At 44.5% G+C, this 16,002-nt stretch overlaps 1 protein-coding gene across 4 annotated transcripts in view; it reads left to right on the top strand.

Annotated features, from left to right (window-relative positions):
• Nucleotides 1–13,436, top strand: part of Bcat1 (branched chain amino acid transaminase 1) — a 95,127-nt gene extending 81,691 nt beyond the window's left edge. For all 4 annotated transcript variants that reach the window (XM_016008322.3, XM_006990044.4, XM_016008323.3 and 1 more), the window contains exons 8-11: nt 4–89; nt 2,161–2,301; nt 5,059–5,133; nt 8,892–13,436. In XM_016008322.3, coding sequence (XP_015863808.1) covers nt 4–89; nt 2,161–2,301; nt 5,059–5,133; nt 8,892–8,933 — 344 coding nt within the window. In that variant the 3' untranslated portion in view covers nt 8,934–13,436. The remainder of the gene's footprint in view (nt 1–3; nt 90–2,160; nt 2,302–5,058; nt 5,134–8,891) is intronic.
• The last annotated feature ends 2,566 nt before the right edge of the window (nt 13,437–16,002 follow it).

The raw sequence follows: 16,002 nt of genomic DNA, 5'->3' as shown, positions 1-16,002 counted from the left end.
CAGAAGAAGAGCTGGCGACACCTCCGCTAGATGGCATCATTCTCCCAGGTGTGACGAGGCAGAGCATCATAGAGCTGGCACAACAGTGGGTGAGTGCCCTTGATCCGAGCAACTCCCATGAGCCCAACACAAAGAATCATGAAAAATGACCCTCCCTTTGCAATGATATCATATCCTGTGGTTCCCACCAATGTTATCTAATCTTCAAATCTTACCTTGTGCAAAAGATCTCTCTAGAAGGTCTGTGTTGGCAAAACCAGCCAGTAAGTAGTCTTTTTAGTAGAGTACACAGAGAACCAGCTGAACAGGCTGTCTTAGTGAGGAGGGCTTCTAACTAACCTCAGTCTGTTTACAGGGTGTCTTCTAATACAAGCTTACCTGGTCTACACTGGGTGTTTCCACCAGCCCTTAACTTTAACTGTAAACTATTCCTCATTGCATTGGTGATGTGTCCTGTGTTTATTCCAGTGTGCCCACGACCATTAGGGGAGCTACAGATTTTCACTGACCTATTAATATCAGCATAATGTTGATTTGTCTGTCTTTCTCCCGCTACTGCCCCTCCAGAAGATTTCTACACATGCTTAATTTAAAATTAAGAACACTGAAAGCAAATATAAAATTGTTTTCAGTAAGCTTTCAAATCCATGCCAAAGAGGCATGAGTAGTAAGACATTTGTTATTGAAGTGACAGTGTTTGTAAGGTAGATGTGGGAGTGAGTTGGCTGGCTGGCTAGCATGGCTTCTTGGCTGGTCCTTGTAACCCATGTGCTCTAAAGCTCCCCAGAGACCATGAAAAGGCTTTGAGCACACTGTGGCCAGACAGTCCTAGTGGACAGATGTTTAGACACACACCCATCTCAGAGTGGATCAGCAGTTTCCCTGGAAAAGACTGAAAGTAGAAGACATTAGCTAAATAATCCTACCATGTCCAGAGTAGACAAGACCCAACTGCTGCCAGTTGGCTGGCACACTGGGCATGACATTTGCAAACTGTTGGTTTAATTTCAGACAGCTTGCCCTGTCCCAACTATGTCTGCCCTTGGAAAGATGGCTTTTTGAAGCTCAGTAATTTCTGTTTTACTAAGAGAACAAATGGACCAAGGATAGAAGGCCCAATGACAAGGTGTGAGCCCAGTGTACCGCACCTCCGGTTCCTGAGCTTGGAAAACAGGTTCTTATGGAGGGTCTTTCTTGACTCCTTAACTGCAATTCATTTTAAAGCTGTGTTGAAACAGACGAAATGCCAAGAGGCACTCGGAGGCGCCACAACTTGCCAGACAGGGGAACCAGTCCAGAGATGAGGATGAGCTGAGCAGACACGATTCTGTTGGTTTGCAAGATGGGTTTTTTCTGTTTGTTTTGTTTATTTGTTTTTGTTTTTTTTTTTCTCTCCAGAACACAGACCTTAACTGTTTTCAGTAATGTTTGCTGGTTTTCTGGAACACAAATTATTTAGTAATTTATTTAATTTTGAACAAAATCACAACACCCCTCGGTTTAATTTCTCATAAAGTCAAAATATTGGCTCCTAACAAATAGTGAGTGCTTCAACCGTATGAACTAAGTTTATGATTTTTACCAGTTTTGAAGGCAACCAGATAAGGCTTAGTTCAAATCTAGGGTTCACTGTTTACTAGCTGACTGGTCTTAAGGAAGCCCCCTCACCCTTCTGGAAACCAAGTGCCCTCAACTGTCAAGTAGGGAGGATGATGCATTAAGGACCTTGGCATGTGGTGGGTACCTGGTAAATGGCAGCTGCCCTTGTACTGATATATGATGCAGTCAGTTGTTCCCCTTTATCATAAAAGATGTGGAAAATGTAGTAAGTAGCACTTAGAATGAGTTAGTGTGTGAGACCTTATCCATGACAACTGTAAGTCTTGACACAGGCATGTGTGAAAATGTGCCAGGAACCCAGGTGAATATCTTGATGACTTCATTTGTGAAAGCTGTCATTCATTTGGAAGTAGGTTGCTCAATATAGTAGGTGATCACACATTGTGTCCTTTCCTACTCAACATGCTAGGGCAATCACACAGTGTGCCCTTTTCTGCTTCTCCCACAGGACCATTATGACACCATCAAGTTCAGCCAGATCCAAAGACAAGCACTGACTTTCTTTTTCTCTTCTTTTTTCATTTTTAATACTCCAAACAGGGTGAGTTTAAGGTGTGTGAGAGATACCTCACCATGGATGACCTGACCGCTGCCCTGGAGGGGAACAGAGTGAAGGAGATGTTTGGCTCGGGGACGGCCTGCGTTGTCTGCCCGGTTTCAGACATTCTCTACAAGGGCCAGGTAAGACAAATAGTTCTGCATGTCAGTCATTTCTAAAGTTGGTTTGTGCCCTGGTTGGTGAGATGGCACAGTGGGGAAGACGCTTGTCATCCAGGCTGAAAACTTGAGTTTCGGTCCCTGGGACCCACATAACGGAAGGAGAGAAACTGACTCTTGAAGCTTAGCTTCCCTCATGTGCTTGACGGCACCCTCATTCACCTGATGCTCACAATAAGTAACTGAATGAATGGAATTTTACAAAATGTAGACGTTTACGTGTAACTTAATGGAGTCATAGAGTGTGCGAGGGGAATTTGAGCTGGCTGGGCCTGAGCTGGCGCAGCACTTGGGTCTTTCTGGCGACTGAGTGAGAGCTCAGACCTGAGATCGAGGCAGCCGTGTCCTTGGCAACCGGGGAGCTCTTCCCCTCCTTGCCCGCCTGCCGAGGGAGGCTGCAGAGCACGTAGCTGGGTCTCAGCGTTCTGGTTTCTGCCGGTTCTTCCCAGCTGCTGCAGTTGGAGCGGAGGGGCAGTAGGTACAAAGAGCGCGTGAGAATTGACTGTCCGTTCTTTCATCTGCCACGATTCCCGTAGTTAGCGTTGCGCAGACCACTGTGCAGACATTTCAAGTGGTGCGCACTGTACTTACTCAGATCTTCCGAAGCAGCTCGAGGATTTAGTTGTAAGGAAGTAATACTTACCTCTTTACTGCATTTATCTAATTTTAAAAAACAGATTTGTTTCTTTTATTTGTGTATGGGTCTTTTGTCTGCATGTCTGTCTGTGTGCCATGTGCATACAGTGCCTGTGGAGGTCAGAAAAGGGTGTTGGATTCTCTGAAACTGCTGTTACAGGTGGTTATAAACCACTGTGTGGGTGCTGAGAATCAAACCTGGGTCCTCTGGAAGAGCAGCCAGTGCTCTTAACCACTGAGCTATCTCTCCAGCCCCCATTTATCCAATTTTACTTGTGCCATAAATGCATTATCTTACCAGTTGGAGGGCTTTCCCTATTATAGCAAAATCCAATCCTCATGCTCATCTGGTCAGCCTCTATCATTAGAGCGTAAAGATAGGAATTATTTACAGGCATTCTGTAAATGTGTAAATGTTACTCTGTAGGTGTATAGGCAGTCTGTAACAGTGTAGGCATTATTCTGTAGGTGTATAGGCAGTCTGTAACAGTGTAGGCATTATTCTGTAGGCATATAGGCAGTCAGTCTGTAACAGTGTAGGCATTATTCTGTAGGCGTATAGGCAGTCTGTAACAGTGTAGGCATTATTCTGTAGGCATATAGGCAGTCTGTAACAGTGTAGGCATTATTCTGCAGGCGTATAGGCAGTCTGTAACAGTGTAGGCATTATTCTGTAGGCATATAGGCAGTCTGTAACAGTGTAGACATTATTCTGTAGGTGTATAGGCAGTCTGTAACAGTGTAGGCATTATTCTGTAGGCATATAGGCAGTCTGTAACAGTGTAGGCATTATTCTGTAGGCATATAGGCAGTCTGTAACAGTGTAGGCATTATTCTGTAGGCATATAGGCAGTCTGTAACAGTGTAGGCATTATTCTGCAGGTGTATAGGCAGTCTGTAACAGTGTAGGCATTATTCTGCAGGTGTATGCTTTTTATTCCCACAAGACTAACTGCTTCAGATGACTCATTATATGTAAGTTCCTCTGATTTATGAATTCAACATTACAATGTCAGCTTATTGGGATTATTATTATTACTATTATGTTTTGCTTAACATTTTAGAATTTTGCTTTTCAGATGTGGCTGCTGACACAGTTTCGTATACAGATTATTCCACTGTGGCAGAACTACCTGGTTTTATGTCCATGTGGCAGAGAGGCAGGAGGGAGGCATGAGGGCCAGAGAGGGCCAGAAAAGAGCAGAGAGGGAGGAAAGATTGTAAGGGGCTAATCTGAGTATTTTATGGCAATATCTATGTATGTTATTGGTTCATTTTAGTAAATAAAATCCAATTGTTAACTCTACTTTACAAATAAAAAGTTTACAAAGGTTAACTTATTTTTAATGCTTCTCCTAAATGGTTCTGGGAGGCATTCAGAGCCCAAAGGGTTCGCAATTATCCTATTATACTAAAAGGTATAATAAGAAGAGTGTTTGAGAATATGCACTATCTATTAAAATCAAAGCATCAAAAGCCAACCAGCCAGCAAGGCATGAACAGGCATAGCTCAGATACAAACTAAGGGCACGAAATCTCTTTCAGCTGTGGATTTAACCTTGACTTCTCATGAGAGTTGTAGCCCTTGGAGGTATGTATGACTTGCCCCAGACCAGGTTCAGAAATCCCTTTTGTGAATGGAGATGAGACTTGCTTTAATTTATTCCTTTGAAATGACTTGCTTTCGTTTGTTGCAAAATACCTTTGAGTTCTGATTTCTTGCCAGAGGGTTCAACAGAGGGTAATTACTCACCCTATGAATTCTTAGAATCCTGGGTTGAGTTCTTCTACTGTTTCAGGGACCCCTTCTGGTCTCCTGAATTCCTCACACTGTCCCGAAGAATGGCATTTCAACCTTTTGTGCCCTTGATTGAGTTGGTAGGAAATGAACACGCTGTCATTGGCTGACTGGTTTTTATTCAGATTCTGAGCAGAGAAGACTCCGTTGTCGGAGGTAGTGTGTGTGATAGGTATGTTGGGGTGCCTCTCTGGGCCTCGCAGCGTCGCCTTCATGTCACAGGCGTGCTGCGTGTCTCCCCCACATGTGCTTCACACCCTCAGACCACCCTCTCCCTTCTTTTGCAGATGCTGCACATTCCAACAATGGAGAACGGCCCCAAGCTTGCAAGCCGCATCTTGGGAAAGTTGACTGATATCCAGGTAGACAGTTTTACCAGCTGGGGTTGGGGGTCAGCTGGGAGATGGCTCAGAGGTTAAGAACATTTACTGCTCTTGAAGGGGACCTGGGTTCATTTCCCAGAACCCACAAGTCAGCTCACAGCCCTGGTTCCAGGAGATCTGGTACCCTCTTCTGTGTGCCCCAGGCACTCCACACATGTGCACACATACATGCAGCAAAACACCCTACAACAAAAAATTAAAGAAAATATTACAAAGAAATTCACCTTGAGGATCATATTCAAAAGCAGTTTGGTGAGGTGGAACATGCCTTTAATCCCAGCACTCGGGAGGTATGGGCAGGGGGATCTCTGAGTTCAAGGTCTGCCTGGTCTATGTAGGGAGTTCAGGTCCATCAGAGATACACGGTGAGGCCTTGTCTCAAAAAAAAAAAAAAAAAAAAAAAAAGTTGAAATAGAAAAGATGCACCTAGAGGATCAGTGATTATAACACTTGCTGTTCATTGTGTGCAGATCCCCAGAGTCCTATGCAAATGCTGGATGGACATGGCAACCCAGCTGGTAATTCCAGCTTCTGAAAGAGAGCCAGGGGATCCCCAGAGAAAGTGGTCAGTAAGACCACCATATCCATGAGCTCTGGGCTTGATTGGGAGACCCTCCCTCTAGAGATATGGTAGAAGAGTGTCAACCTTGGGACTTGCCACACATCTGTACATGTGTGCCCACATGTACATGTGTCTATACATATAGACATGCATACACATGAATAGCACACACACAATGGGAAAAGAAAACGATAGTAAGAGATACACATGGTAGAACATTTGAGAACAACAGAACTTTTCCCTCTCCACTACATGCTCTTTAGTGGCGGAGGCACCGAATCCAACATGGGCTAGGGATGTAGCTTGACTGGTAGCGGGCTTTCTAACATGCATGAAGCCCTGGGTTGCACTGCATACAACCAATAGTGTTTTGGGTGTGTGCCTACAATTGAACACTTAGGGGATTGAGGTGGGAGGATCAGAACTTCATGGCTATCCGATATGTTGCAAGTTTGAGGCCAGCCTAGGCTACAAGAGAGACTATCTTTTAAAACAGACAAAAAAAAAAAAAAAAAAAAAAAAAAAAAAGCCCAATGGTCCACTCAGAACCCATACTGAACAGAGGCAAAGAGGTCATCAGCACAGGCACAAGAGATCGGAAGTGACTCAGACTCAGTCACAAAGCACAAGTACCCTGCATATCCCAGCTTGTTAAGCAACAGCGCCAACCGTCCCTAATCAAAACCACATCTTTTTTCCCTCAATTATTTTGTGCTGTGTCCTCAAGTCTCCAAATTATTCTCTTACAAGATGGCAAATTGGTTCTGTTAGCCAAGCGACTAGCTTGTCTGTTTCCAAGAAAAATAATTTTAGTAATTACTGAGAGAAAAAAAGAGTAGGATGTTACATCATGTTTGACATTTGATCTCTTTGGGTGTTACATGGAAACATGATGTTTCCCTACAAAGTGTTCTACAAAATTGAATACAAAGTAACAACCACAAAAAACAAGAGAAAGAAAAACCAAGGCTCTTGCCAGTATGACCCAGGGGGAAGTCTTTGAAACCTCAGATCTGACTTGAAGTCTATACTTCTAAGTGCTAGGCTAATCTCTTGTCCCATGGGGCCAATTATCCACATTGGTCCTGGGTCCTAGGTTACAATTAATACCTGCTGCAGGGAGAGCGTTCAATACAAGGTTGTTTTATTTCTTCTCTTTTCCCCCCATTTCTTTCCTTTTATAATCAACAAGGAAAAGCACTCCTGGGTTTGTTTTTTTTTTTTTTTTTTAACAGAAGCAGAGGTAAACTTGGACAACGCTGGCCATGCTGTCTGCTCTTGTGTTTCTGCCCACCCTAATCATCTCGGCTTCCATTCTTTGGGTAGTTTCTCTTCTCCAAATGCTCTTTGGTCCATGACGCTACCTGTCTCTGCTGAACCCCGACAGTGTGGTTGCCTCATAGCGTCATGGCAACCTTTGGTGCTCATCCCATGCAGGAACTTATCACTCAGTTTGTTTTTGTTCAGGCTAGACCTGAACCCCTGTGGGAACTTTTCAAATACCTCTTGAGCCACCTAAGACCATGAAGTTCCATTATAATTGTCCTACGTTTGTCCCCTCCTGGAGCTGTTTTAGTGCCGGAGTTTTTTACTTTCTTTTGTCTCCTGGGGCTTAGCACAGGGTCCAGGGTAGAGAATACGGTCAGTAATATTTCTCCACTGAAAGAAGGAATGAAATGCCAAGATAAATTGTTTTTAAACTAAATCATATGTTGCTCTTAAGTATTTACATATTCTAAGAAGAGATAGGAGAAATGTCTTGAATAACATGGCATTGATGGGTGTCACAGTACTAAAACAAAATTCTCGAGACTAGTAGTTTTATAACAAGAAAAGGCCTGTCTGACTCACAGTTTTAGAGATTCGACATTGGTCTGGTTTCTGAGATTGGCATTTCAGCTGGATCTACTGCCTTTTCAAGGGAATAGCCCCAGTGACCAAGCTCTACACCCTACAGTTCTGCTATCACCCTGGGAAAAGCCTTCAAACCAGAGCCACTGAAGGAGACCCAGCTGATGCCACATGATTGCAGCGTTACAGTCTTCTTCCAAAGCCGCCTTTCATGTTTCCTTAACACAGTGGATATTGACACCATGACACCTGCCTTGGGGTAGCTGGAGCCCCGGCCTCATGCATCAGGGAAAGCAGTGTGAGGAATGAGCTCTTGTTTCCTAGGATGGGAAAAGGGAGCTACAGGTTCATACTAAGGTTATTTTCATTTTATGGATTGATTGAGACAGGGTCTCATATAGCCCAGGCTAGCCTTAACTCCTATGGATCCTTCTGCCTTTATCACCCAAGTGCTAGGATTACAAGTATGTGTTGACACACTTGATTTACCAGATTTTTTTTTTGTAGATTTATTTTTACTTATGTGTAGAAGGGGATAGTAGAAGTGGAGGTATGTGCACTTGTAAGTGCTGGTGCCCATGGGGGCCAGAGAGGGCACTGGATCCCATGGATCTGGAATTAGAGACATTTGTGTGCAGACACCCAGGTGTAGCATGAATCTTAACAGTTCTTATTAATAAAATCAAACCTGATCCAGGTATTGGGGTGAACACTGGAAGATCAGAGAGACAGAACAAGCCACAGCTAACATCATCTGGCCAACTTGTCAGCTGATCTTGTTTCCTCAGACTGGAAGCCTCTGAGTCCTCATCCAGAATGAATCTCAGCTGAACTGTGCTGCTCAAAAGCCTGAAAGCTTAACCAGCCAAATGCTTCTAGTTTCTGGTCTTCATGCCTTATATATATATCTTGCTGCTTTCTACCACCACACCCTGGGATTAAAGGCTTGCTTTCTGGGATTAAAGGCATGTGTCACCATGCCTGGCTGTTTCCAATGTGGCCTTGAACTCACAGAGATCCAGAGGGATTTCTACCTCTGGAATGCTAGGATTACAGGTGTGAGTGCCACTATTTTCTAGCCTCTGTATCTAGTGGCTGTTCTGTCTCTGACCCGAGATAAGTTTATTAGGGTGCACAATATTTGGGGAAACACAATACCACCCTACCCAGGTCCTGTGGAAGGTCAGTATGTGCTCTTAACAGCCAAGCCCTCTCTACTGTAGTAAATGAGCCTGTTGTACAGCTGTGGCTTCCTGGGTTCCTGAGGGTTTGCTCAAGTCTCTGTTTTAGACTGAAACACGTGCTTTTTTTGCCTTTGTCATAGTACGGAAGGGTGGAGAGTGACTGGACGACAGTGCTACCCTGATGGAAACCCCATCGGTCGGTGATGTGCCACAGAAGACGGACCTCCGCCCAACCGTGACCGCCTCTTAGTAGTTTTGCATATTGTAGTTGCGGAGTTCATGTTTTACCAAGTGGCGGTTTTTCCTTGAGCCACAGAAAACTGCCAATGCCAAATGTCACCTGTGAACGTGGTAGTAGTAATTGCTTCCTGTAGCATTCTCTGGAAAGATGATGATAAATGCCTACCCTTGTTCTGCACAAGATCCAAATGTCTGTTCCTTAGTAGAAGGTAGGGTTCCTCAACCAATGAGACCTCTGTATGTGCAGAGGACACCTGAGGACATTTCCTAGGTGGCATCCCTGTGGCTCATGGGTGTCAGAAACACACAGAACAGGGCTTTTTTTTTTTTTTTTTTTTTTTGTTGTTGTTGTTGTTGGGAGTAGGACTCCCTAGGTATCCCTGGCTGGTCTGGTATTCCCTAATGTCTGCCCAGGCTGGTCTCAGACTCATGGCAGTCCTCCTGTCCCAGCCTTCTGAATGCTGGGATGACAGGTGTGTACTATCATGCCTCATTTTTTTTTCTTTTAACGAATTTGGTCCCCTGGATTTCCTTCCTCTATGCTTTTTTGTAGGTCCTTAAGTCCAAGCTAAAGGCAGTCTGTCCTTCTTGGTATTATGGTCTGCCCCAGTCTCTGGGTGTCTGTGAGGCTCATGCTCACTGTGCCCCTGTCCTCTTTACATAGTATTATAACTGGCTGCTCACTGTGCTGCTATGAGACTAGGGGTCCTATGCCTTCTGGATCTCTGTGTCCTCGAAGCCCAGCACAATGTAGGTATTCAGCACATGTTTACTATAGAAATGAACATAGAAGTATACTTCCTGTCTCTCCATGCTGAAGCCCTCTTGGGAGCCAGGCCTAATTCTGGCACAGGTAGCAGTAATACCTCAAGCTGTCTTTCTTGTCCGTGGAAGACGTCACAGTCAGTAGGAAGAATTATCTTATAGTTTAAGATTATTATCATTGGAACTGAAGTGATTGCCCTGGACAGAATTCATGATAAAGTAACAACCACATGGAAATTACTGATGCTGTACATTAAATCTTAAATGCCAAATAGAGGGGTAGGCAGGGAGATACACTCTGGATTTTGATCTTAATCTGCATTTTGTACCATTCTCTTAGGTGAGCATTAATGAGCATCTGGCGAGATAACAGAATAATTCCAGAGAGTGTTTTCCTTGTTTAGGAACTGTGAGTGAAGAATTCTTTCATCTCCCAGTTTATCCAGGAGAAATTCAGGCCTTGATAGAAAGCACTCACCCTTGAACGTCAGCTCTCAGCCATGGTACTGTGGCTTCTTGGTCGCAGTGGCCTTCATCTTGCTGATGAAACTTGGGTCTCTTTAGCGTTCCAGGGGAGGACATTGTAAAAACTTTATCCATTAGAGACATTCCTTAGAGACATTTAACAATACACAGAACTTTGGTTCTGTTCCAAAATATTTAGCTGTTGGGTCTTTTAGACAGAAACAGCAAGAAACCGGGAGAAGGAGAATGTGCAAGGAGATGGTAAAAATACGTCTTCGTGGGCCTTTCCCTTGGTGACTGAAGTCTTGGGTGAGGGTGTCTGGCTGCTCTCCATCCTTTCCTGCACATGTTCATGAGGCAGCATCCTCAGAGATGCTCTGGCTTCCCACACCCTTTGACCTCGTCTTTAGTATCTGTCTGGGAGAGCTGTAAGTGTATTAGTGGTCAAGTAGTGCAGAATGACCAGGCTGAGTTGTCTGAGAAGGGAGATGACTTGTCTGCCCCGAGTCCACTTTAGATTTTACATTTCTAAATTAACAGTGGCCTGTGTGATGGCTAGAGAGTGTGTTATGACCTCTTACATAAAAACCTCTTGAGCTTTCCATCAGACTCAGTTACAATGGAAGGCAGGACATGTTTAAAAAAAAAAAACAAAAACCTGGAGGTCTGATACAGAGCTCAGTCTGCCATTCTTATTGAAGTAACAGGACAGGAGATCAACTTTGGAAATGACTTCTTAAGCAGGCATAAAAGGAATGTCTGGAATACTTTTTTCCTTGTGCACTATCTATTCAATTGCAGGGGCATAATGCAGCAGGAGGGTTACATTGTCAGCAGGCAATTACCCCTTCATCAAGACTCACTTATCCCAACACTAATTGATCATTAAAACAGAATGGCATTAGGAACATGTAAGGCTAATCTGTTGGGTGCAATCAACAAATTAATATTATTGCTGATATTTGCATAACTGACTGCAATTATTTCCTGTTTAATTGGGTTGATCCAATGAGATTCATCAAGTCCCATGTGAGCAAGTATAAACATAACTAAACACAACTGGTAGCTTAAGAGGATGGTTAGCTTATCTTGCATATCTTGGTTTGTCAGCTTTCTCCAGAACACATGTGAAAACCAGGAGTTTGAAAGGTAGAGAGAATCGGAGCCTTGGCTAATGTGGTTTGCTGATGGAAATGTGGTTATTAGAATCAGTTTATCAAGGATTCTACTAAGGGTGCTTAAGAAGAGGCCTCAGGTCCTGAGAAGTGCTTTGAGCTGTCACAGAGAAGGGGGGGGGCTGCATAAATGAGCGATTTCTGGCCTCCTGTTCTTACAGAGGCACAAACAGAAGAGGAAGTGACTGAGAAACTTTGTTTTAGGGAGCCATGTTTTTTCCTGCTGAAAGAAATAAGCTGTAGTGGGGTCTAGGGAGATAGCTCAGTGGTTAAGAGAACTTGCTGCTCTTGCAGGCACCCAGGGTTCAGTTCACAGTACCCACCTGGCAGCTCTCAACTGTCTTAGTTCCAGGGGATTTGATGCCCTCTTCTGGCCTGTAGTGGTACCTACATGCATATGGTGCACAGATAATACACTGAGGCCCACATACATATAAAGTAATCTTAAACAAGCTGTGTGTTGATGTAGTGTCAGCTCCATGAAGAGGTGGAGTGGCTACCTCAGCCACTCTGGGATACAATCCCTATTGTAGCACTTGTTGCTTGATAATAACACATCTCAACAAGCCGCCTTCCCTCTGCGGAGCATTCCTGGGCACGCAGAGATGGGTGTGAGCACAAGGGAAGAAAGACTTCTTGTCACTTCTGCACTTTGGGTTTGCTTTAAGGGAATTAGCTGAAGCATGAAGCTGCCCCTGGAAGTTCTTTTCTTTGCCTCCCTAGCTCTGTGTTCTACAGCGTCCTTTCTTCAAAATCATATTTAACATCTGTGACTGAGGCCGACAGCCTCTTGGGACACAACAGCTGCTCATTCCCACTGGATGGTAACTTCTAAGCTATGTAGAGCAATAGATACTTTTGGATCACATCAAGGCCAAGGACTTCGCTGTTTCATGTCCTGACCCAAATAAGGTAAAGGAACCCTTCCTTGCTGAGTGGGTTTCTTATGAACAGGCAAATGCTGCAGTTCCAGGCCATGGGTCCAGGGAGTGATTTCAGGGACATAGGACGATAGCAACTGTCACTGTTTTGACGCAGGTAGAACTTGTTCAGCTTTCTATGGTCCACATATCTATGCCCCCTAAGAAGCAAAGGGTTTCAGATTCCTTTGTGTTATGTGTTACTGGACAGAGGCCATGAAGATGCACACTGATTGCATGCCCACAATGTACACCTCACACAGCCAGCAGTAGGATAGGAAGTTCCCACAGAAAGTAAGTAGCATGTAAACATTACCTCATGGAGCGTGTGGGCTGATAACCGAACTAACTTTAGCCATAAAGTGATGCTAAGCAGACAACAGAAGGACCTCAGAGCACAGCTCTCTAAGCAAACATGTTTGGTTTCATTCTTTGTAAGGAAGTCTTTGCTGCGTGTGATCTTTTCTGCTGCTTCAGGAAGTTAGAGCTGAGTTCCCGTCCTTGTGTCTGGATTTCCACCAGGCTCACCGTTACCCACCCAGGGCATCTACCATCTGCATTCTTATCTGTTACCTCATTCTCCTGAAGCAGTGTTGTTGTCAGGTGCATCCAACAGACCGTCCGTGTCTGCACCTCTGCTCATCTCAATAAACTCAAAGCAGGATTATGTGTAAAAGAAGCAAAGGAAATGACCCCAGAGAAACATTCCGACTGTTATCTTGAGTGAGGAAAGCTGTTGAAACGACAGCTCAGAAGGAACAGGTCAGCCACTGGAGTTCTCACAGAACTGTGATTTTCAGTTGGAGGTCCTTGTTTTCTTTAGTGCTGGGGGCTGAACACTAGACAAGAGCTCTACTACTGAGCTGCACCTCCCTCTTTCTTTTTATTTAGTTACGTCATCTCACTTTTGATGCCCAAATTTGCAGACTCTGTAACCTAGGCCGGCCTTAGATTTTCAATTTTTCTGCCTCAGTTGAGAGCCACCAGGCCCAGTTTCAGTTTGAGGATTTGAATACAGAAATAAAAGCCACCGGTTCTGGTGGCACATGCCAGTAGGATTAGCTGAAGGAAGTGGAGGCAGGAGACGAGTCTGAGGCTAGCCTGGGATACACATTAAAAACAAACAAACAAAAAAAAAAAAACAAAGGCCATTTAAAATATTACAAAGTTTATTTTATTCCTTTTTAAATTATTGTTGAAAAGCCTGGGTAGAATTAAGAACCTTTGACCCTTAGTGTGTGTTCCATTGTGGGATGGCTCATCCATAACCGGCTTGCAGGCCTAAACCAGCCACAAAGATACTTTCTGAGAGCCAACCTGGGTCTGCCTAAGGGCCTTAGCAACAGCAGCTGAGACATGATCTGGAGATGACCTGGACCAATGAGAGGCAGCCATGTCACACTATCAGATGCATATTCATCAGACTTCCTCCCCTAGGGTGGGGTGGAGAGTATACAATGCTTGCCTCTTCCTGAATAAACTGAGCTTGTTGTTTTGACATTCTCTAGGAATCAGTGTCATTGACTCTGTGCCTACTTGGCCTCCTCCCCAAAAGGGAACAACAGCACAGGACCCTGCCACATTCCATAGTAAAAGACTTCTGAGCTGTTTAATTTGAAGAGGTTGGTCATGAAATTTAGGAAGACCATAGTAGTGTTTGTGGGTAATAATTCCATGCGGCCATACTTGCTTTAATAAGTGACAAAAACATGAAATTTAGGACAGGTATAGTGGCATATGCCTTTAATTTCAGCACTCAGGAGGTAGACACAGGTGGATCTCTGTGAACTTGAGGCCAGCCTGGTCTACAGAATGAGATTTGGGATAGTCAGGGCTACATAGGGAGACCCAGTTTTTTTTCTGAGGGAATAACAAGGAAAGCATGAAATTCAGCCGTAGAAACCAAAGTGTGCTTTAGAACCTATTGGGTGTGTGTTTTGAGATTTCAGACCATCCACCTGAAGGTGTCCTTTTCATGATGGACCAGATGTCAGAGCTTTGAGACCTCAGTGGTACAATGTTTAGTTACGTCTTGCACCGAGATCCTGAGAGCTAATGGAAGCCAATGAGTGGGAGAGAGTAAAGTATCGCACTGAGAGACATGTCTGCAGACCACTGCCACATGGTGATGACACAAGGTAGCAGTCACTGAATGAAAATAAGAGGACAAATGGAGGTGGTTAGGAGAAAAGGGATGGGTTATCTGGGGGTGCAAACTATTTTCATGCTGTTCACAGAAGCCTCCTTATTCTGCCAGGCCCGTGCCAAGTACAGTCAGTGTCATCAGGGGCCACTCCAGCTCGTCCCTTCAGATGCTCAGGCTAAGCTTTGCGGTTGTAACCTGGGGGTCCTGTTGTGTGGAAACCCTTTACTAATGTCCAGTTGGGTAAGCACCACAGTGTGTGAGCCTTGTTGTGTCTGGTCTTCAGTGATTGCATTCTCAGGTTCAGAAGCCCTAACCCAAATAACCAGTGATGACCAGACTGTGGCTTTTCCTCCCTTCAAAGCCCTGGACCCTCTCTATTCTCACTCCTTGGTGAAAATAATGTAGCTTACAGCTAAGATAGGGCACCATGCTGTTGTTCCCTCTGGCTGCTTTCATGAGGGCCTGGAAGTCATCCTCAGGGTTGGGGAAAGGATGGACATAGCTCTTCAGTCCCCGTGGCTCTGGTTCCTTTCCCAGGAATGCAGAGTTCTTTCAGTTCTCTGTAGATTAAAATCAGGTCTCAAAAAGACCTGGGCAGATGAGGCAGGAGGATTTCTGTGAGTTCTAGGTCAGCCTGACCTTGAGTTCTAGTTTAGCCTGGAATACAGGGTGATATCCTCTTTGTGATGTAATTAATAAGCTTCAGACACTAAGAAGGCTGAGGCAGGAAGCTGGGAATTCAATCTTCAGTCTTAGAAGCATAGCAAGACCATTTCAAGATCCAACTAGCCAGTGTGTACAAATCCACATAGCTGTAGATCTTTCGCTGCTGACGTCCAGTGAGGAATGCTCCCACAGCATGTCTGGGCAGCTACAGCTCTACACGGGAGGCCTGAGCTACACAGGCCTAGGGTCTGTACCCCTTTGCCACCATGCCTGGCAATTTAGTGGCTGAGAGCAAATATGCACAGTGAGTTTTGACATCAGAGATTATGAGTGGGAACAGAGTCAGCTGAACAATAGTGTCTCAGCCAGCCCTCCTGTATCAGTATTGGGTTAACCACATCACTGCAAGGCCCAGCTTCTTTTTTAAGCAGACAGAAAGAAACACTGTGAGCAAGGCTCAGCTTTCAGGGAAGGTGGTTAGAAGGTCTTGACAGGATTTAAAGGGATGGCAGTGTAAAGATGGTGATGTGGAGGATGCTGGGTAAAGGAAATTACCCCATTCTTTGAAGGGTTTGTAGAAACTCAAGTAAGCGCCCAAAGTTGGCTTTGTTGTATCACAGCCATCTCATATGAAGCACTCTATGTTTGTGTTAAGGACCCAAGGTGATTGTATTTTGCTGGCAATAGATAAATTCTTCATTGTTGGCAGGTTCTTCAGATCTGTGATTATGAACACTCCTCTGCTGCCAATAAAACAACTGAAAAACATACTGTTTGTCTCATGTCTTGAGACTGACAAGGCTGCATGTGTGAAGTTATAGTATGTCCCAAGGTTTCTGGCCGGTGGTGGTAGTGAATGGAATGTGCATCTTTG

Source organism: Peromyscus maniculatus, chromosome 3 (genome assembly GCF_049852395.1).
Source record: "Peromyscus maniculatus bairdii isolate BWxNUB_F1_BW_parent chromosome 3, HU_Pman_BW_mat_3.1, whole genome shotgun sequence".
Classification (NCBI taxonomy): domain Eukaryota; kingdom Metazoa; phylum Chordata; class Mammalia; order Rodentia; family Cricetidae; genus Peromyscus; species Peromyscus maniculatus.
Note: the sequence above shows the minus strand (reverse complement) of the source record. Positions and strands in the feature narration are given on the sequence as shown.